A 21,629-nucleotide genomic window follows, 5' to 3' on the forward strand; every position below is an offset into this window, starting at 1 on the left:
GGGCCTCTGACTTCAGCTAAGGGTGTTCTCATTAGTGGTAATTCCAGTTTTCTGCTTTTTATGTTGAGCTTTCTGTGAAGTCATTCATTATTAGTAAAGTGGGGCACTTAATTCACCTCAGAATGATAGATGAAGCTTTATTTCAGGCAACTGCAGAATTTAAATTTTACATGTTAAAATGGGGAGAGAATTATTAACTGTAATTGACACTGTTTTAAGAAGTGAACTTTACCAACTCCTAGGTCAGTGAGAGTTGAGTATGTAGGACAATTTTGGAAATCCAGCATTAATTAAAATACAGGCATTAACCCTCTAATTAGTTACTTCTACCTGTGTTTAGTAGAAAGAGAACTTAAATTTCATTGCAAAGGGGTTTTTTCCTCAGATTTGCTGTGGCTACAATTTTATTAAATCTTTGTTTTTAATTGCTCTCAGTACTTCTGAGGAGTGAAAACTCTTACCTGAAGCCTACTATTGTCTCTTCAGAAGCAGTAATTTGTTTCCATGAGGTTGGGGCAAGGCCTCAAGTTGATGTGCAGTAGTTTTATTTTAAATGCTTTATTGTAGATATAACTGTGAACCATTTTCCTGTCTTTTTTTCTTTACATCTTGATTTCTTTTTCTGTTTATTACTGTAAATATACTGTGGTATCTAGAGCTCCTGCTTTATAAGTGGTGTTCTTCGGTTTTGGATATGGTAGTAATGTAACCAATCCCAAAAACTCCTACCAAAATAGGAAAAATGGACTTTGCATCGCTTGGAAATGAGATAGAAGATATTTGGTTCAACCACAAGAGATTTTTTTCGCTGAAGTTTGTAACAAAATCTTGGCAAAATGAAAATCAATTTTAAAAGCCTCATTTTTTCACTCCTGTCTTGTGCATGTGTGAACTACGTAACTACTGTTCTTATTCTGCTTGGCCACATTGTCATTGTGCTGATCTTTTAATGACACAAACTGGATCTAGCTCATTGTGTCTGATTGTTTTACAAACCTTTTACAGGATTCAGTCTTTGTCACCTCAGAAACTACTGTTTGAAAACCAAGCTTAGGGAAAAGATATTTCTCTGTTTGTGGAAAAATATTGCCTTGGTAAAGAACCTGCTCAGCATTTAGAAGGCATTTGACTTCATGGAGCTTCACAGTGACTTGACAGGTCTCCATGTAGATCCAGATTCAAAACTGAGACTGTAGCTGGCAGACAAGTCAATAGCCTTTTGAGCAAGCCTTGTCATTAATATTCACTGAATAACTGCCTTTATTAGGTGGATTCTGTGGGGTTTTTTATTTATATGTACATACACATGTATCTATATCAGTAAGTTATATTAATGTCATTTGTTCTGTGGACCTTACTTGCAGGAAAAAAGGGGTTTCTAATTGAAAATATTTGATTTTGCTTTCTTTAAAGCTTTCTGGATTGTACAACTGGTAACTTACAACACTTATCTTTAAACATCTTAGAATGCAGGTGTGTTGTGTTAGCTAAATAGAGTGATACAGAAACATGCATTTCATTTTGTCATTCATTTTTGAATAGTATTGTACATATCATTGACAGTTTTGTGGTGAACTGCTATCTCTCATCTACGTTTTCCTACTGAGAAAAATACTTCTTCCTATACAGAATGTGTGTTCTATGAATACATGTCTGGGTTTACACCTTTAGTTCTGTATTGATTCTGTGGGATTGATTTTGATACCTTATTGTGCTATTAAATGTCAAGTGTGGTCTGTTTCCTCTGTAGTTTGCCACAGTTTGCATGATTGTTTACTTGTAACAACGTTGCATCAATATATAGATCTTAATTCTGATCAGTGTTGGAGGATTCTTTCATTATCTTGATTAACATGACAGTAATTTGACTTAGATTTTGCCCTTTCAGATTTCTGATGAGCTATGCCAATTAAGTATACCATCCAATCATTACTAAATGAGAATGTTAAAAATTTTTCAGGAGTCCTCATGAACTTTGTGGCTATAATAAGACTTTAAAATAAGGGTTGTGATGACTCACCCTTAAGGAGAAGGGACCACCTAAGGTTCTGTGCTATCATAGATGGTTTCCTAATTTGTACTACGGCAGGACTTGACTTTGTCACACCTTGCAGATGCATGGCCTAAAAATTTATAATTAAGAAGCCAGGATCGCCACTACCTATATATTACTTCAAGCCTTCTGCCCCCTCCTCATCCCTTCTTTTCCTTCATAGACAAGAATCTGGTCATTAGGATTCAAAAGTTCATTATGGCTGCTTCACACTAGATGGTTTCTAGTGACAAAAATGTTTGCTTTGAACCATGCAGTGTAGGTTTTTTAACTGTATTGCAGCTACTGTTTGGTTTAAAAAGAATTTCAGTGACTAATGGAAGGAGTGGAAGCTGCATTGTATCAAGTGTATGTTTATGTAAAATTCAAGCATGTGACTATGTCAGATAAACTCAAAAAATTACTGACTTCTGGTTGAGGAGGAATGCCTTATTTCTGTAATACTGTTCCTCTGTTCTTTTTTGCAGTGAAGTGTCTCAAGAACACACCAGCTTTTTTTGCAGAGAGATTACATAAAGCAATGAAGGTAGGTGTCTGTGATAAGTTACATAAACTTGTAGTGTGGAGGTTTTTTAAAGACTTGTACAGCTCTTGGGAAGGAACTGTGCAGCTGAAGGGATTACATTTTTCAGTGGGCAGATGACTAAGAGTCATGATGCAGTCATTATTATGAAAGGCTGGAAAAATCTAGCTAATTTGATCCACCTTAACAGAGCAATGAATACAACCGTGCATTAAACAATAATCCTCACTTGGTGAAACACAAATGTGCCTAAAACTCATTGAAACTGATACTTTTAAAGTAGGAAATTGTAGCAGAAATAAATAAATAGGCCATTTAACTCACCAAATTTTCTGGACCCCGTTGTATCTCTGTCAATCCCCCTCCTTTTTTTGAGCTGTTCTTTTGCAGAGAAATTAGTGTCCCATTGCTAAATGTAATTTATTTTAGCATGATAGGCTAAATTCTGTTCAAGCTTATTAAGTTTGTGGAATTATGCCAGCAAACAGGCATTTTATTTTTTTTCCTGGTGCTATATCATACACTTTCCAGTACATTATAGTGCTGCTTTGTTTGTTTCAGGGAGCAGGAACCAAGGACAGGACACTGATTCGGATCATGGTATCACGCAGCGAGGTTGACCTGCTGGACATACGTGCAGAGTACAAGCGGATGTATGGCAGATCCCTCTACACAGACATCACTGTAAGCCCTGGAGACCTGCCCTGCCCTGCCATGACAGCCCTTAAGCTGGCAGAACACTGCTGCTTGTGCTGAACAGCTGTACCTGCACTGAGTGTGGCTGGCAGGGTTTGTTTGCTGCATTTGCCAGCAGCATGGAGGCTGAGGGCCAGAGGATGGACAGCGCTTGGGTTTGCATGGAGGCTTGATGAACTAGAGATGGGGAGGAAGCTAACAGGCAAGGAAGGAAAGGGGTATTAGTCCAGAGGGGTTTGTGAGGCCCCTCTATCCCAATCTCCTTATATGATCCTGTGGGAACCACTCAGTCCTCCAGTTGAGTAACAGTGGTGCTCTACTTCATTTCTGTATTGGAAGAATGTAAAGCTTCTAAAAATCTAAAGGATTGCCTCCTCTTTCTCTTGAAAGTACAAGACTTTGCAAATAGACTAAAATTCAGATTAATTAGCAGTTGATCCACCTTCCTACTGCTATTAAGAGCTGTACCAACAGCCAAGAGGATGCCTGGCCAATGGTAGGGTAATAAGAGCTGGAGGAGAGTGAGTGGTGCCACTTTTATTTACCTTGTAATGAGCCTGCCAAACCTGTTAAGCCCCTGTTTATTCCTTCTGCTGTGGACACTGAGGGGCTGTAACTTGGAAGTGTTTGGAAAGAATCCTGCAGAGATTCTGGAGGATAGCATGTTCCAAATGTTTCTTCTGCAATAGTTGCATGCCCTGTAACGACCAATGTATGAGTTAAAAGCAGTGAGACATTGGTGAAAAAGCTCTGTATTGCTTCTTCCCCCTGTTCCTCTTTTGGTCTGGCATTATAATTTATCATTCAGAAGCAGAACAGGCCATATCTATTTAATGGACAAATTTTGACCAAAACTTGGCTTCAGTAAATATGGGGTTTGCATGTCCACATATGTAAGCTCTGCTGCTTATTTCTGTAAAAGTAGAGCCAAAAATGTCTCTGGAAAGCAAGTTGTTAGTTTTTCAGCTGTAGCTCCACCTCTGTTGGTTATTCTTCAACTTTTCTTTTTCTGGGTTCCTTTTCAGGGTGATACTTCAGGAGACTACCGGAAAATCTTACTCAAGTTGTGTGGTGGAAATGACTAAATGGAGCATTGAATTTTTCTTTAAAAAGCTGCTCTTTTCACATACTTGCTGCAGAGCATCTTTTTTTCTCCATAAGTAAATATGTAATGACCTGTTTCTTCTAAAGCAATTGCATTTTAAAAGATAATACTGCATATATCTTCAGTTCAAATGTAGTAGGTAATAAATGCCAAACCTCCCCAAAATACCGAGCTTATGTGCCATCTGCTCACGATTCTGTATAGTACACTCAGCAATCCATGAATGGTCATTATTTCTTTTCTGCTTATATCATGTTGAAATAATGTTTGTTTAACAACAATCACAGTTGTATGATTTTAAGGTGTTCTTTTGTATAAACATTGAGTGCCATTTTAATGCAAGTTTGTATCTGTTGTATGCAGAGTTGGTTTTGGGCTAGCCCACTTTCTGATACTTGCAGATAGCAGCCGCGAGGTTTTGTGTCTAGTTAAGACTGCTTTAAAGAAGTTTTGTCAAGTTCTGGTTTTTTACCTTGTTTCTTTTCAAGGAAGACATGTTCTACATTTCATTCTTGCTAAGGCAGACTGTCACAAGGCAGGAGTAATGTTGACAGTAGTAAAGATTCTGTCATTAATGTTTAAAGGTTTTGGATTGTGCCTTAAATATATATATATATATGTAAGAAGAGATTATGAAATTAAAGCTAAGTCTTTGCAGACTGTGCCTTTTGATGTCGTATTGATGTATGTGAATGATGACTTAGTTTATATAACTTAGTTTTTCCACAGAAATCCTCTTCCAGGATTATTCAGAAATTGTTGTTTTGGTAAGAGTTAGGGAGTTGTGTGCTGTTGATGAGCAATTGTCTGTACATGAGACATGTAATCTGTAGTTATTGCTCAGTATTTTGTATATTGTAATTTCTCTTACTCTTGGAACTCTGAGTTTTTATTCTCTGCTGGCATGGATGACATCTCTTCAGCTTGTTGTTCTCAAAATAAAAGCGCATAAAGGTAAAAAGTATAAAGGGGGGGAAAGGTTTCCAAACTAGGTCAGTGAAAATAGATTGCTTGTTAATCAGGAATGTGCAACCTCCCCTTACTGAAGTACATACATGTAAGTGTTCTCCCTCTGTTGTGTAAGGATCAGGCAGGTCCTTTTTCCTAGAAGTTGTATTGCTATTTGTCTTGAAAGAAAAAGGCAATGTTGTAGATTTAATTCTGGATTGCATTTGTCACCATGGCAAGGGAGGGGAATGTAAAGATTGCAGAATATGATAGCCATGTGTCCAAACGATGGATTCTGACTGGGACTTGCTGACAGGACTCCCAGTTTGGTCAATGGCAGCGGTGTGTCCTGTGTCCAAAGGCAGACCATACCCTCATTTCTGTCAGACAGTCTGAGCATGTCTTAAGAGGAATTTGCATCTGGAAGTCTATCTTTGTTGGCTGAAACCAATAGCAAGAGCTCACTTCTTTGCAGGGGAAGGAGGATGCTTTTGAATTAAGGGATGTTTGTTAGCAGTGCTTTAGTCCTGAATACCACCTGGTCTTGTTTTCTTACTGACAGTGTGTTCTTACTGACATTTGAAATGCAGTTTTGTTAAAGTAGGGCTCCTGAAAGATTTAGAATGCAAAGTTTAAAACTGTATCTGAAAGCAAATACCGTTTTATTATAAAGCACAGCAACACACAAGACAAACTACAGCTGAGGATTGTTCACCCTGCAGGAATTCTGGAAACACAAGCTTATTAAATGATCAGAAGTGCAACTGTTGATAACAACCACACTGTTACATTCAGCTGTCTTCTGTCTTCACAGTGCTCAGCTGGTATCTGTATAGAGAAGAGTTGATGTGATTATTTTTGGTTAGGAGATCAGGATCAATCTGTATGGATAAATCTCGTTTAAAACTTGAATCTTGCTACTCTAAAGTGGGAAATTGTCACTTTGATGCACAAAATCATAGAAGGAAGGTCCAATCTGTAATTCTTGAGCAATTTGGCAGTTGTAGCAAGATCCATCTGAATAGTACTTGCTATAGATTGGCTGCAAATGTGCTGATTTCTGTTTTAAATTCACTGCAATGCTTTACTGGAATATTTTTCACTTTTACTAGAATACCCCCTTCCATTTCAGGGGAGTAACTTAACAATTAACCTGTTAACTGCCCCTCACAGAAAACTGTAAGCTTCAGTGGATAACAAAGTTGGTGAGGACAGTATCAGTCATGGTTACTAGATCCATCCAGCCACCTGCAAGAACCAAAAACCAGCATAAACTCTGCTGCTTTCTGCTTCAAGCCCATTTCCATCGTGTAAGTGCGCTGTAGTGTGCCCAGGTACAGCTACCTTAAATGAATAAACAGCCCAGGACTGACAAAACTGACTTCATAAACATGTCTGTGGATGCTTTTGTCTGTCCACAAGTGGTTTATTTTCCACCAAGAGTGTCTCACCTTGTTAAATGCACTGTTGATATTTAGGCAGAGGATGAAGAGCATAGAGCATTATAAGAAAGTGAGTAGAATAGGTGGTCTCATCCAACTAATTTCTGTTGTGGTTTAATTTATTCCAAAAACGTTTATCCAGGAGCACGTTTTGTGTGAGGGGCTTACATGTCAAAGTTGGATTTAGGATATCAAAATGGCAATACCTCCAATTTTGTAAAATTTTGATGCCATCCCTTATTTTGGCACACATGAAGCTAACGAATCACAGGATCTTAAATCTGAAAAGGACCTTGATATAACTTAGTCTGTCCTGCCATTCTAAGGTGAGTTGCTTCCTTTGCTCCCAGCCCTCTCCTTAGAGGTTGTTGAAATCTGATTTTCCAAACTGGACCTGCAGTTGGGATCCTGAGGCCCCCAGTTCTAAGGCCTTACCTACTCTGAGCTGAATTAGTTCACATCTTTAGAGAGAAAATCTGGCATATTTAATAATAACATATGTAACCCCTTTTTCAATTTAGGTTATACCTGACGAGATACTGACCATCAAAAACGTCTATAAGTGGAGTTCCTGGAACGGTGGGGATGTTCAGTGTTGTCTCACTGATGATGTTGAGGAGCGATTTGACTTCTGATTCTAGGTGCTCCACTGTTTTTATTACCTTCTAATGGAAACAAGGGAGACAAATGGAGAAAAGCGGTAGTCAGAGGGTCAAGTAGAAGGAATTACAGCAGAGGTGTTTGCAGAAACGCAAACCTCATGTCCTGTAATGCCACCAGCTAATTTAATCTGTAATGCGCATTGCAGGTTTAAACATTCCTTGTGTTCTGCTGGCCTCTAGTGGCACCAAGTATTAGCACTCGGTTTTGCAAGAGTTATGTTACAGCACCCCTATATAAAGAAGAATTTGACTTCTTGGAGCTTTGCATTAGTTTGTTTTTAATTCTGTCTCATTTCTGAGAGAAATGCAATAAAAGAGTCTGCATAGATGATGAGAGGAGCTGAGAAAGATGAGGGCTGGGACCAGAGCAGAAGAGAGGTAATGTTCCCATTTGAGAACCAGAGCATGTTTGGGGACTACCCGGCTGAGAATTAACAGGTTAGTTAAGCTGAGTTTACAGGTATCTTGTGAGTGCTTAAGACACCAGCAGGGGAAAAAAAAAAAGCAAACTTTACAGCTTTCCTGGAATCCCTGTGATAAAGCTCATTTAGCTCTTAAGTGTGAGCCAGGGTGAGCAGAAACTTCTCCATCAGTCTTGGAGTCACCTACAGGACTCACACCTCCCCATAAAGTTTCAGTGTGAAACTTTACAAATACAGATTCTGAGATTTTTAGGTTAAACACAGAGATTAGAATGTTTAGATTATAAGCATTCTAGAAGAGGCTGATATATAAAAAATTGTTAATAAGTTTTTTGGTTTTCATCAAGATTATATATTTCTGGTGATAATGGCTTTATGGATAGTTATAAACTATGACATCTGAAAAAAATAGTCCAACTTTGACTAGAATAAAGTCAAGAAGGGACACTGTCTAGAAACATCCTTTTTCTTTGGTCAAAAGGATAGGGCAGAGGTCTGGTAAGGTTCAGGAGCCAGCACAATCCCTCTTACCTCTTCAATAATATCTAAGCGTTCGTGGAGCATGTGTTCATTACACCAGGTTCCTCTTTCCAAACTTCCAGGTGCCATAGTGACAGGATCAGCAGCAGCTGGAAATAGAGACACAGGTAATTGGCAGAGGGTTAATAGCAGTCCTTGCCTTTCTGATTTCTGAAGTGGTATTTTGCATGCTGCACAGCATTGTTGATGAACCAAATGTAGGAATTGAACTTCTTTTCCAATAACTTATTTTCCAAGCTGTGCCCCCGTACTTGCCTGTACACATCATGTTGGTTGGAACAAGGTGTTTTCTCTTGCCACGGGTGTTTGTTCTGTCTATGTGTGTATTTGTTTTACATAATCTATTTTTTGCCTACATGTGTAGGGTAAGTTTATAGGCTGTGACTCTGTCTCTCTTAAGTGTCAGACCTAACTGTTGGGAAGATCTGCCTAACACAACAGTTCCTCACAGACTTTCTTCAGAAGCAGCTGGTGCTGTAAAGCTTTGAAGACTAGCTAAGCTTGTCCACTTTGCAAATGGATGCTGATGATTCCTCTGTGCCAGAAGGTTGTCCCAGACAGTCTGACTTTGCAATGGGAAGGGAAACAATAAAAATTATTTTATTGCTGAGCACATTTGCTGACTTTGCTACATACAAAGTCACATTTCTCTGTCAGTTATCTGTGTTTACCTCTCAGTACTCATGAGCTCTTGCTCTTTGAACTTTTCATTCTGCTGGCTGTGCTCCATGAAAGGTCGGTATGTGCTGGTGTCCATGCTTTAGTGGAGCCTATTTGCTTTTCATAACTTCTGTGCAGCATTCAGTAACATTTAAATTTTCAAATGTGTGCAGAGGACTGTAGTGGAATATTTTAAACTCTCTTCCTGCATGTAAAGTTAGGTTTTGCTCTTGTTTGGTGCTTGAAGCAGCTAGGATAATGAGGAAGCAGCAGTAACTCATTCTGTCATTGCTTGTAACAAAGACAAAACTCAGCTTGTGTTGTAATGAACAGTAAGACACACAAGAGCAGTAACTAATTCTGTCTTCAGTGCTGCTGTGCCAGATCAGTGGTTTGGAACTGCTGCAGTGCTTCATCTCAAGTCTGTGCCAGGATTTCTGGAGTGTAGGTGTCAGGTGATGGCAAACATGTGTCCGTAAGGTTCACTGCAGTTTGGAAGTGATGAGACATGTACTCTGAGTTGGAATGGCATCCTTGGAATTAGAGGGAGGAGGAGGGATTACAAAGTGACCTGACTTACTGGGCATTATTTAGAAATTGGTTTGGCAGAGATTTGGTTGGGGTTTTTTTAGTGCAGTACCAGAAGGTGGTGCTGTTAGGACAGAATCCCGAAGAATTCATCTCCCTGTTTACAGAAGAGTGCTGAAATACAGCAGGTATTTCAACACCAGCTGCTTTGCAGTTGCCATTTTTTTCCCTCTTTGATGCTAGTGGTGGTGGTTTATGAGTCTTGTTACTGTCTTAGTGGTCAAGTGAACTGTGCTATTTCTCAAAATTTTTGCTTTACGTGTCTTTTTTTCATCATGACTGGAGCAGTGTGGAGATACTGAGATTGTGGTGGCTGATTCTCTAGGCAGGTGTTTGTAGGTGAGGAGGTTAGATATGATGGACTGACAGTTACTCAAAGCAGATGTATACATACCATGATAGGTATGTGCAGCCAGTGTAAGATTGTTGCATCTTACTGTGAGCTTAGCAAAGCATTGCACAACTTTGTGTGCATCATGTGTACATACACACAGCTTTGTGTGTACCTAGAGAACGAGTTAAAGGGGTTGCTATGGGACACAGGACTCAGTAGCTTCTGGTTCCTTGGGTTCCTCTCCTGACCCAGAGGAAGACAGCTTTCCATCGGTCACAGCGCTTTGCGGCCTTACCAGCTGTAATGGCCATACTGAAGGTGGATGAAGTCCTAGTTTGACCGGGCTGTAAGGTATCACTCAGAACCACGGAATAAGTGCAGTGCCTAAAACTTTGACAAACAGGCTAAGCCTACGTGTCTCAGGAAGCACCTGACAGCTGATGTTAGCAAGGCTAAGGGTTGATATAAGCAAAAGCCTGTCTACCACAGAGTATGGAGCTGTGAGCTGTGAGAGGAGCTAGGAGAAGCCCTCTCAGGACCTGCATGTCCATGCCTTGTTAGTGACTTTCACACCAGAACAGAGCTGCTCAGGCTCTTGCAGTTGCCTCTTCACCACCATGTCAGAACAGGCTATTTCAGCTGCCAGTGGCTGGGCAGTCAGTGTCGATTTCTTCTTTTTTCTGAGTCCTGGCTTGAGGCTTTGGCTTCCCAAAACATTCATTGTTATTCTGTTGTTTGGCTTTAGCTCTTAAACCACAGCTTTATCTCTGGGATGGGCTGTTCACAGGACACATCCGGTCCCTTGTAAATGTGGCACATATCTGGGTCACTATGGTCAGGCAGTTCAGCCAAAGCAGTCATTTCCATGTGCTCAAAGAGAGCACGTGGAGTGTTGCTTAGGAGCACTGCCCTTCTCTATTGCAGTTGGTGAAAGAAAGGGACACAATCTGCCTTTGGCACTGACCTTACTCCAGCAGCATCTCTACTTCATATATATGAAGTCACCATGTGAATTTACAGTCACCGTGTAAAGGAAGTGAAGGGCAGAAGGCTGCAAACTATGTAAGCAAAAGACTAATGACTTAGGATACTTCCAGGTACTTGCTTTCTGAAGTTACTGAAGAAACGTATTTTAAATGTAAATTGGAATTTTTACTTGTCTGTGTTTCAAAGCACGTGCATAGAGACAACTTTGGTAGTAAGTTTTGAAGCTAACCACTTTTCAAAGTGAAGTGTTCTTTGTATTCCATATAAAGTACATATTTAAAATGTGTGGGTGTTTGCAACTTCTGACAGCTTAGGCAAGTGTGTAGGAGGCATATTTCAATGTCTTAAATATCTCATTTGAAACTTAATAGATTATTTCATGCAGACACTTACAACATTTCAATATGGCAGAGAGAACATTACCTTTCAGTTAATGTCCCATCTGCAAATTTCCACCTAATGTTTCTTGCAAGTGAGATGTTCAGTTAAGTTCTTGAAATCCATTCTACTTGATATATAGGGTGGTTATTTTCCATCAAGAACCAGAACTCTTGTGTTCAGGATAAGAAAACGACTCATGCCTTTTTTGCTCTGATTAAGTCCTCTGTGCTATTGATGGTGCCCATAAATCTGGGTAGTTCTAACCACCCTGGGCTGTGATGCAGTCAGACACCAGCAGGGAAATTGAGCATCTCTGAACTGATTGTTAATAAGGATCTGTTTACTAGAAGAACATGCCTAAAGTTTGAAAGAAGTAGCACGATGGAGAGTAAGATCCATGTATTATGGTCAACCTGACTGTACAAAACTTGATTTTACAGCAAGGGAAAGAATGAGCAATGAAGTAAGAATCAAAACAGCCTTGCTAAACAGGTTAAGAGCAGAGACCTTTGATTAAGAATGTCCATCAGTTAAGCTCTTCTGCCTCCTGTACATTTGATATATTCCCCCAACCCGCAAGATGTTGCTTCTCTGTGCTCCCTGATAAAGTTCCTTTCTAGGAACTGTCAGGGTTCTTTCTATCCAGGTGCTGTTAAATGGTTCATTTTTGATCATCCAAGTAGTCAATGATAAGCGCCAGAATAAACGTGAGCAACTGCCTCTCTGCTGTCATTTTCTGTGGTTACTAGGACTGCCAGAACTGAAGTATGTGACCACACAGATCTGGTAGGTCTTTTAAGGTAACCTTCCTAATGACACATTGCTGGTCCAAATGAAGTTACAGGCTTGATCTAGAAATTGCTGGGTTGGGTTCTTTGGTCTGCATTACAAAGAAGGTCAAGGTGAGTGACCACAATGTTTCCCATTGGTCTTAAAACCTGTCAAGTTCTTTGGCCTCATTCGATGATCAGTGTGGTTTTGAAAGTTGACTGCAAGGTCTTGTTTGCACTGAGTAGGGCGGGAGGGATGAAACAAAGCAGGCCACTAGCCAAGTGGGAGACATGGGAGATTGAAACAGGAACCAGATGGCAATTGAGGAAACCTGAAAACATGTGACAGAGCAAGGGGAATAAAGGAGAACATGACTAACTCTTAAAAAAAACATGCTGTGCTCTGTGTTTTTGTTTGCACTGCATTAGGTTTAGTAGTATCATTTTATTCCTAAAGCATAGAGCATAAGGTGGCCAGACAGCCTTTGATGAGAAAAGGAATGGCAGTAGTAATGATTTATGCTCCAACAGGAAAAAGGTCATGAACTGGAGGATCAAGTTCAAATGATTAATCCACTATCCAGTGTGGGAGGAATGCAACAGACTTCTGAATGGATTTGCTGACCCTTACTTAACTTATTTTTTCTCTAAATATAAGTGCTGGATTCCACTTTAAAATTTGCATGTAATTCTGAAATACTAGCTCAAGAAATCACATGGATTTCAGAAGTGGTTGGTGAAGATAACTTGCAGCTGAATTCAGGAAAGATTCAACTGCTTTGAACCTGTACTGATACTAATAACTATCAGTACTAGTGTTTTCAGACCATAGACTATGTTAAGCTAAAACTGTTAGTCATATTTAACTTTGAGGGCTGTTCTTCAAGGCATCCAAGTTAGTTTCCAGTAATGTCAGTTCTTAATTAACTACATTGGCATCTTTAGCTATGGAAGTACTGAATTAACTTTCTGTGTCACTACCAGTTTCATTATCACCAGTACATCCAAATTCATTTTAAGCTGTGATACATAACTCAAGCCAAATCAAATTTTATTGTTAGGACATCAAAAATAATTTATTTGGATAGCAAGTGTTGTATTGAAAATACTTTTTAGGGCACAGATTCCCTTCAAGTTCTTAGCCACTCAGAAGCATATCTTTAACTGGACATAGAGCATCTTTCTGGCCGTAATCCATGAAGCAGTAATGCTTATCTGTGATTTTGACACCTGTGGGTAGTTCTAACCAGGTAGTTCTACCTCTTTTTAGACTTCAGTGTGTATTTTCTTAAAGATAAGGGAGTTCTTCCCTTTAGTGATTGCAATAAAGACTGCAGGAATTGCAAAAGATAAATAAAATTCCTTAGCAACTTACACACTGCCATGTGCTGCACACTGGAGACAACTGCATGGGTTTGCTTATATTTACATGCAAATATCTACATACACATGTAAATATTTAAATGTGCACACACCTTTACTAGGCTCTAGCTTTTATGGCAGAACGACAAGGCACATCACTTGTGCTTGTGAAATGTGCAAAACCAGAAATGGGACCTCACAGCAATTGTTCCTGACTAGATAGCATATATTTCTGTGTAAAACTACTTCATTTACAGGCAGCTTTTGCTATTGTGACCCATGTTATTCTCATGAGGGGATCCATCTCTCACTTACCCAGCAGTGGAGACTAAGAGGGAGTGCACAAGACCAGGGATAGTTCATGCTTCCAGTGGGTGGTTTTTTTGAGGCACAGAAAAATCTGGGCCCTTGCCATGGCTATGTGCCAGAAGCAATATTGCTACTTGGAAAACTACTTTTGTTTTTCTGCTATTTGACCATATCTGTGATTGTAAGAAGCACTTAAGTTTTGTGTATTTTCATTCAAAGGAAGAAGGATAGTAATTAAATGTTCCTGTGAGGGAGCTGTTGGCTTGGAGAGTGTTTTCAGCATGCTGGTCTTCAGAACAAGCAGCCAGACAATATCCTCTTGCACTTGCTTCTGCAGTGGAAAATGAGTACAGGGAATTGGACTGATAAGAGACACAAGCTACATAATTAGCAGGTACGTTACTCTAATTCGTGCTGTATCTTACTATGATGCTTTGGGCTCCAGAAAAGTTTGCCTTTATTATGGATTTATTTTTGTGTGAATGCATCTTTGTTATAGAAACCAAGGCTAAATGTAAGGAGGATTATAGCTAGAAGCTGTATAGGACACACTTGTGTGTAGAGAAGGGGAAGCTGTTTAGGAAGAAGAGGAACTGTGTCCTAGTATCCATAAAGAAACCAAGTTGTGCAGAATTAGTGAGCTTAAGGCTGGCTTGAAAGTGGAGAATGTGAGATACATAAATAATGGATACCATCATCAATTTGAGGATAACCAGTGATATCAGGGGATAAAGAGTTTCTCAATTTTCTGAGGACATGGCTTTTGGTCTGTGTTTAGTAATAGAAATGATTGTCATGGGGAGTGGGTGAGGTGAGTTTGTGACTTATTAGTCAGCTCTGTGGTTGTGTAGTTTTCATATGTCTAAGTCATGGCAGTAGAAATAAGTAAGTAAAACAAAATAATATAATTTTAGGTTTTTTCTAAAATCTAAACAAATCTAAGGAGTTGCTTGAAGATCTGTTTTCTCTTGGCAGACAGTTCATGCAGTCTGCGGCAACTCAGGAAGTAGAATAGTGAGAGAAGGGCAGATACATACATGCATAGTAGATCCTGACATTAAGGCCCAGGACTTACATCTGCTTCAGCCAGAGCAGATCAGCTGTGTTTATAAATAAAGCTTCATCCTGCAGGTGAACAACAGGAGTCCTATATTTCTAAACTCCTCATTTTTTGGGAGAGTTTCATACTAACTTTTGCTTTACATGTGGAGGTTATGATGTCCACAGAATTGAAATTCCTTTTAACTAAACATATGAAAACATAGGGCTTCACAGATATATAAAATCTCTTTATAAAAGGCTCACTTCTGTACTGAACCCTGATCTCCAGATACCTCACAATCTTAAAAATCACAGATATTTTGGGGTATACTTTGTTTTTGCAAACTTTATTTCTCCTTCCTTGTTAGAGCTCAAAGGTGGGTTTTGCAAGGACTGCAATCTTTGTGTTGGAGACAATAATGCTGGTAGGTTTCTATAAGAACAGAAAATAGCTATAACATGGAGTATAGGTTAAACCAATATTAATTTGTTAGTAGAGAAATATGAGTCCAAGTCAGGCCTAAAATAGGATATCTATCATAAATTTTTACTGTGGCTTTAATTTTACGATGCAGTTTTTTTAATCTCCTAGAGAAAGAATACTTCTCTGTGATAATGCAAATAGTCAATTTGGGGCAGAATCTGGCTGTTCTGAAAGGATTCTTTTTCCACTTTCTAGATAATGGTCTAGCTTATAGATCTTCCCAGCTTTGATCTTGCATGTGAATATCCGAGGATTCAAAACATCTTGAGAATTCAAGAGATGTTAGATGAATGAAGAGGAGCATTCATGCAATTGATTTACTTTAACTTGTAGTTAGAACCGGCTGAAACTTGTGCTGTTGGAAAGCAAATCACGCCACGGTGTGGAGCAGCAGTGCCTCGGCTGGAAGCTGTCCCTGCTAGAGCGCTCGGTTTGGCGTGCTGCGCTAATGGCCCGTGTGCGGGGGCAGGGGTTTCTTCACCCAGGAGCTCCAGGTCACCTATGCCACGCAAAAACATGGAGCGCAACCTTTGCTGCTGGGGTGCCTCACCCCTTGGAAACACGTTTCCTGCTTTGCCTGGAAACACGTTTAAATGGGGCAGGTATCGTGCTTCAGGCTACATTGTGGTCTGCATTTGAGCAGCACCCCACAAATTAACCCAGCACGGGCAGCAAAGCACTGTGAACTGTGGCAGGAGCACATGGTTGCGTCCAGAAGGGCTTCTGTGCCAGCCTCTCCTGAATGATTTGGAGGCTGAGCTCTTTGAATATGAGATTGTTTATATTAATGGCTGAATTAAAACGTAAATTCTAGTTCGGCTGAATAATTTTTAAGAGGAACCCGTGGGAGTTAGGATGGGGGATTCTGCAAGGGAATCAAAAGTTATGTTCCCAACTCAAGAGCAGCGAAGTGGGGATGGCTTTTTTAGGACTTCAGTCTGGCAGGGTGTTCCCCTGGCCATGACAGACACAAAATTTCTCATTTTGCATGATGAAAACCATTAAGACAGTAAACATGGTTTGCTGACTGAGTAGCTGCCACCTGGCATGATACTGTGTGTTAGTCTCCTCTGTAGTTATTATTGAAGTGCTAGTCTAATTAACTGAATTTTATCTGAGTTTGCAAATTATTTTAGGTTAAAACCCTACTTTTATGGGAATAGACAAAGCCATTTTTTATTTTCTTTTATTTCACATTCATTTCAGTTAAGCTTGCAAAACTCACAAGAATATAGTGAATTCTTGTGGAGTGAAAAGAAGTTAGAGTGCTCTTGCTGTTGCATTGATATTTCGGTTCATCACTGAGATAAACATCACAAAGCCAGTTAAGTAGGAGGGAGTCAGGGCAAGGAAGAGTGACTAGAACTTGAGGGCAGAAGGGGCTAACAGTTTTTTAGGAAATGTTTTTAATGTAATAGGATCTTACTACCCTGCCATGAAATACAGCTATTGTCTTGTCAAGAAAGTAGGACCAGAGGGAAAATAAATCTGAGCCTCAGCATAGCAGAAAAGATGTGGTACAACCAGGCTGGGAAGCCAGGTTTGTGGTTACACAGGGACTGTAAACCCTGGAACTAGCCAAACTGAATAGCTTTGTCACACTACAATGTGATTACAGGTTATTCAGTGCTAATCTCTTGTTAATGAAAGTAGAATTCAGATGCAGGCTTATCAGGTGTTTTCTGTTTATACTTTGTTCTCCCAAGGCTTTTGGAGAAGTCATTCTGTACCACAAAATCTCAGGAATAAGCAATCCAAAGCAGAAGAAACAAAGTGGTGATGCTGTTACCAGGAAATTTAAAAAGAAGGCTTTGAAAAAGGAGAATCTTTCTTTAATCACCTTGAACTTCAATCTCATTTCCAAGTGGATTAGTGTGATATTAATACGGCTGCCAGAAGAGTAATTTTGGAAATTCAGAGCACTGTTTGCAGCACCTCAACGTGGTTCTAAATTTCTGAAGGTAGAATGATTCTATCTCCTGTAAGCAGTAAAAAATCTCAAAATCTACCAAAGCAATATGTCTTCAGGACAGACTTTGAGGTCACAAAAATGCAGTTTTACCTCTCAAATCAGAGAATTTTGACTCATACCTGTGTCATCTTCCCATAAAGTCCATAGAGAAATTAAGCAATTATTTGCCTCCCCCTCCCACCCCATGCAAAGGCTTTGACCATACTGAGATTAAGCTACAGTTTCTGCTTTGCAAGTTCAGAGTCACTTACCTAAAGGGTCTTGCTCGTGCAGGACTAGAACAAACGCCAGTGCCCAGAGGAAAAGCATGGTTCCAGCCTGCCCGGGCTGTGCCGTGGCTGTGCTGGAGAGCCCCGCAGCCTCCCTCCCGTCCCTCCCTCCCCGGCTTCCTATCGGCTCCTCGTCCAGCCCTTCGTGCTGAGCTTTAGCCAGAGTTAGGCGGAAATATGCCCAGCCTGAGCCAAGATTCTTAAGCTGTTGTCTTCAGTTTCCCTCCTTTTAAAAACACCCTTCCAACTCCATGCACAGCCCAACTATCCAGCCAAGCTGAAAGTGGCCCAGGTTCCCCAAAGTGGGTTTTTTTTACACATGTATTTATTTACACAGATTATAATGGGAATCGATGAAAACCTTTGGATGCTGTAAATATAGCAAGTGGGGAAAGGCAAGGAAGGGAGAAAGGAGGAGGAAGGTGTGCTGGATGTTTCTGTCCCTGTAGAATTTCATCTGGGGCAGGCAAAGCACTGGGAAACACAGTTTCCAATCTTTAGATCTCGTGAGCTTATAGGGCTTTTACCATTGCTCTTTTTGAAGAGCACAGAAACATCTTCCTCGGGCAGTACAATGTGTGGCAGTCTTGTGGGAGAGGTGGTTGTGGTGCTTTATGTTTGGACATTATCATAGGATCTCCTGAGCAACCGTCTGAGCTCTTCTCAGTTTGGCAGGGTTTTAAAATTGGTTGGGCTTGGTAACATCACATGCAAAAATAGCACTGGCAATGTGTGTGATTTTTAACAGGATCTTGGTTGAACATTGTCTTGCAGGTTCCTGGGTGTTGACTGGATAAGCATCAGTCTTTGACCCCTCTAGGCTGATGTTAAAACACTTAAGGTGTCTCCTTCCTGGTATTATTCCTCATGTTCATTTGAGTTACCTTTTTTCAAACTACTGCAAGAAAAAATGAGAGGCCAGTAAGGCATCCTAATTAATCCTGCAGGCCATTGTTCAGGATAGACAGTGTTTTAACCACTGCAAATAAACCCCTGCAAGCTAGAACAGATTTCCTTGGTCTTTACCACCCCCCTAGCAGTCGAAAAATCAGGTTCTTTGAATATCTGAAAATTATCCTGTAGAGATGCTATCTTAGAGTTCAAAGTATAATTGTCCTTAGTGACTTCCATAACAAGTTACGTTGTAAGCTCAATTGCAAGGCAAAGTAGTCTCAGTAACAGAGATTCTGTGGCTGGAATTTATCTGATAACTTTGATGAGGCATAGAACAACCTTCATGTTTATTAAGCCCTCAGGCTTGGTTTGAATACTTTAATGTTTTTAAGAAATAAAAATTTAAATTAGCTATGAAAATTGGAGTGGCAGTGTTTTTAGCAGTGTTTTAGCTTGAATCACTATGTAGCATACTGCAATTATTACAAATTCTTGTTTTGAGAATAAATTTGATTATGCCTGCTGAAAACTTACATAAATCTTAATTTCTTATTAACAGGTCCTGAGAGGGGATGTGCAAAAGGTAACAGTGAGTCCAGCCTCGGTTGTACCCTGTGTTTCTATATGAGATGCTGATGCGGTAGGCTGTGATTTTTGAAGTGAGACGTTATCTGTGTGCTGTCTGTGCTTTAAAGACAGGGGACTGGGGAGCGCAAGAAGAATATTTATGAATAGCTGGCTGCTGTTTTCTGAATGTGTTTGTCCTTTGGCTCTGTCCTTTTTTTAAGCAGAATCACCCAATGCAATCTCTGCATTGCAAAGGGAGCCTGTTCATGGAAGATTTCTGCAAGGTCTCTCTGCCATCCTCTATGCCACACACTAAAAAGCAATAAACATTCATTGAAACAGTTTTCCCTTCAACACACTGTAAAAAAATATGTCAATTTCCATTCCAGACCACCTTTGCTGAGGCCACTCACTCCCTTTAGAGCACATTTCCTTGAGGTTCCTCCTGAATTGCTCTCAGACTCCTGGAACAGTTCAGTCCCTCTAAGGCACTTGCTGCATATTTTTGCATACTGTGTTATGTTTGACTATAGTGAGGTGCTGGTCTGATAGCCATGGAGAACTAAACAAAATAGTGTGGGTTTTCTCTAGTATTATCCTCCAGGGGTTGTTTCTGTAATCAGAGAGTAGTTTTTTCCACTGCAGGGAAATGCAGCCAGAAAGAATATTTCTGCCAAGTGGGATTCTGCTTTGCAGTAGGACTACCTGTCCTGAGATTTTTCGTCATGTTGGATAATTACCTCAGATTGCTTTTGTAATTTATAAATACTCAGAAGGAAGCTGCAGGGTAAGACAACTGGCAACTAAAGTACAAAAAATCGGGGGATGTGACAATACCCATTAAATTGTAAAGCAGGTTTTTCAGAAGACAGAGAATGTGAGAGCAGAAGAAAGAATATGATGCAAACATATTTGTGTTCTGAGAAGTTAGTCAGTAACTGATTGCCATCAGAGAAAGCATTCTTTAGCACATTCATCTTTGAAATGGCCATATATGAGAACACAATGAGATCATATGAATGTAGGTTTGCATAAAATCCAGCTGTTGAGATGTTCCCAAGACACTGGCAGCCAAAAAAAGCATACCAGTGAACAGGGATGTGAATTTATGCCAGCAGGCAGTTTGGTGAAAGGGAGAGCAAACAGAAGGACTAAGTCTTTTTTGGGAGGTGCTTTTTTGTTTGTTTTTGGTACAATCTTTCTGTATCTTTTTCTTGGACCAGTTCAATGCTTGGCAAAAGCAATAAATAACTGCACAGTGATCCCACAGGGTGCACAGGGAGAAGGAGTGGACTAAATAAAGGGTATATGTTGACAGAGGACATATGTGCCATGTGAAAAAATCACATTGCTATTGGACATGAAATCCTGCAGCATGGGCTGACAAAGGATATAGCTCAGCAAACTCTTGGGAAAAACAGGACCTTATGTGAAACACAGAGAAAATTAAATGGAGATTACTTCAGGAGACAAAAATATGGTGGGAAAGTAATCCTTGTAGGGAGAGCAAAGTGCCTTACCCTCAAGAAAAGGAAATGAAAGAGTATAATCACCACCCTGGATTTAACACTGGTGGATGATGAAATCTGTGCAAGGTTTGTGTAGTCTGCCTATCTGCCCCTGAGAGCAGATTTGTCTCCGTTAGAGACTGTGGAGGTACCTTAGGCTCTTGTCACAGGCTTAACTTCTGTCAGCTGCTCATGACCAGAAGTTCCTGCTACTTGGAGACTGTTGGATACCTCATGTAAATTGAGACTTGTTACATGACCCATTTGGAAGAGGTCACTTGCTTTCACTCTCAATTAATTTGATTTCTGACTGCTGGGTTGGAGCAGTTGTTGAACAGATGCAGAAGCAGAATTTTATTACCTGGAGAGGCTGATTTGTGCAGAGCAGGCATGCAGCTTTAGGGCTGCTTCTCAGGGAAGCAGAATTTCACTCTGCCACAGTACTTCTGTTTGGTGAACAGATGAGGGGCCTCTTGCAGTGGTGATTTCATTAGAATGAAGTAGACATTGCCATTGAAAGCTTGGGATAGTAGTGATTTTTAGCACACATCCCTGGCAGTCTCCACAGAGCCTCCATGCCTCTGTCGTTCTCGGGCAGCCTCTGTTGGAGTTACAGGTCTGCAGCCTTGAGTGAGTGATCACCTTGAATGAGTGTTCACTTGCAGTGCCAGTGCAAGCCCCTCTCTGGTCTGCTGCATATCAACTTGTACTTGTGTTTATTATCTCTATTTGGAGAGGACATCAAAAAATGTCAAGTTCTCCCGCTATTGTCATAAATGCATCATATCTGATGCAGTTCAAAACCCCATATCACGTGGTTCGTAGTGTGAAGCCCTGTGAAGATCAGCTTTGTCTCTGCCCTCCCTGGAGAAGTTAACAAGCCTGTGTGTCATGGAGCAAACTACTCTGAACCAGCCTTCTTCAAAACAATGCATTTTGTGCTACGCCTAGAGCCAGCAGTGAGTCAGCTGCAGGAACTGACTCTCTGGTGTCATCTTGGTGCCAGCACACTAGGCTGGATTCTGTTTGCCAGCATTAGGTAAGCATCCCATGGCTTCAGGCTGTTTTCAGTCTGTGGCTTCAGCTTCCTGAGCAATGATCCGCAAGGAAAC

The 21,629-nt window shown here is 40.3% G+C and overlaps 2 protein-coding genes across 3 annotated transcripts in view; one reads left to right on the plus strand and one right to left on the minus strand.

Annotated features, from left to right (window-relative positions):
* ANXA11 (annexin A11) overlaps positions 1 to 5,036 on the plus strand; it is a 16,426-nt gene extending 11,390 nt beyond the window's left edge. Inside the window, exons 13-15 of one of the 2 annotated variants that reach the window (XM_031063834.1) lie at positions 2,521 to 2,579; positions 3,138 to 3,260; positions 4,298 to 4,357. In XM_031063834.1, the coding sequence (XP_030919694.1) occupies positions 2,521 to 2,579; positions 3,138 to 3,260; positions 4,298 to 4,357 (242 nt within the window). Of the gene's footprint in view, positions 1 to 2,520; positions 2,580 to 3,137; positions 3,261 to 4,297 lie in introns of both variants that reach the window. The other variant, XM_031063829.1, reaches the window with a different exon arrangement.
* A 932-nt stretch (positions 5,037 to 5,968) lies between these two features.
* Positions 5,969 to 17,659, minus strand: PLAC9 (placenta associated 9). Its single transcript, XM_005417274.2, has 4 exons — positions 17,531 to 17,659; positions 8,383 to 8,480; positions 7,312 to 7,432; positions 5,969 to 6,153 (listed from the first exon to the last, which is right to left on the minus strand). The coding sequence occupies exons 1-4, from the start codon at positions 17,586 to 17,588 to the stop codon at positions 6,143 to 6,145; spliced, it is 288 nt and encodes a 95-aa protein (XP_005417331.1). The 5' UTR covers positions 17,589 to 17,659; the 3' UTR covers positions 5,969 to 6,142.
* Positions 17,660 to 21,629: the final 3,970 nt, after the last annotated feature.

The sequence above is a fragment of the Geospiza fortis genome, unplaced genomic scaffold, assembly GCF_000277835.1.
Source record: "Geospiza fortis unplaced genomic scaffold, GeoFor_1.0 scaffold130, whole genome shotgun sequence".
In the NCBI taxonomy this organism is placed as follows: domain Eukaryota; kingdom Metazoa; phylum Chordata; class Aves; order Passeriformes; family Thraupidae; genus Geospiza; species Geospiza fortis.

Excerpts from the sequence above, each read along its gene's own strand:
- PLAC9 (XM_005417274.2), bottom strand. The coding sequence starts at position 17,588 with ATGCTTTTCCTCTGGGCACTGGCGTTTGTTCTAGTCCTGCACGAGCAA. Across the intron at positions 8,481-17,530 it reads GCACGAGCAAGACCCTTTAG|CTGCTGCTGATCCTGTCACT; the intron begins GTAAGTGACTCT and ends CTCTATTTCCAG. Across the intron at positions 7,433-8,382 it reads GCTTAGATATTATTGAAGAG|AAGGTAATAAAAACAGTGGA; the intron begins GTAAGAGGGATT and ends TGTTTCCATTAG.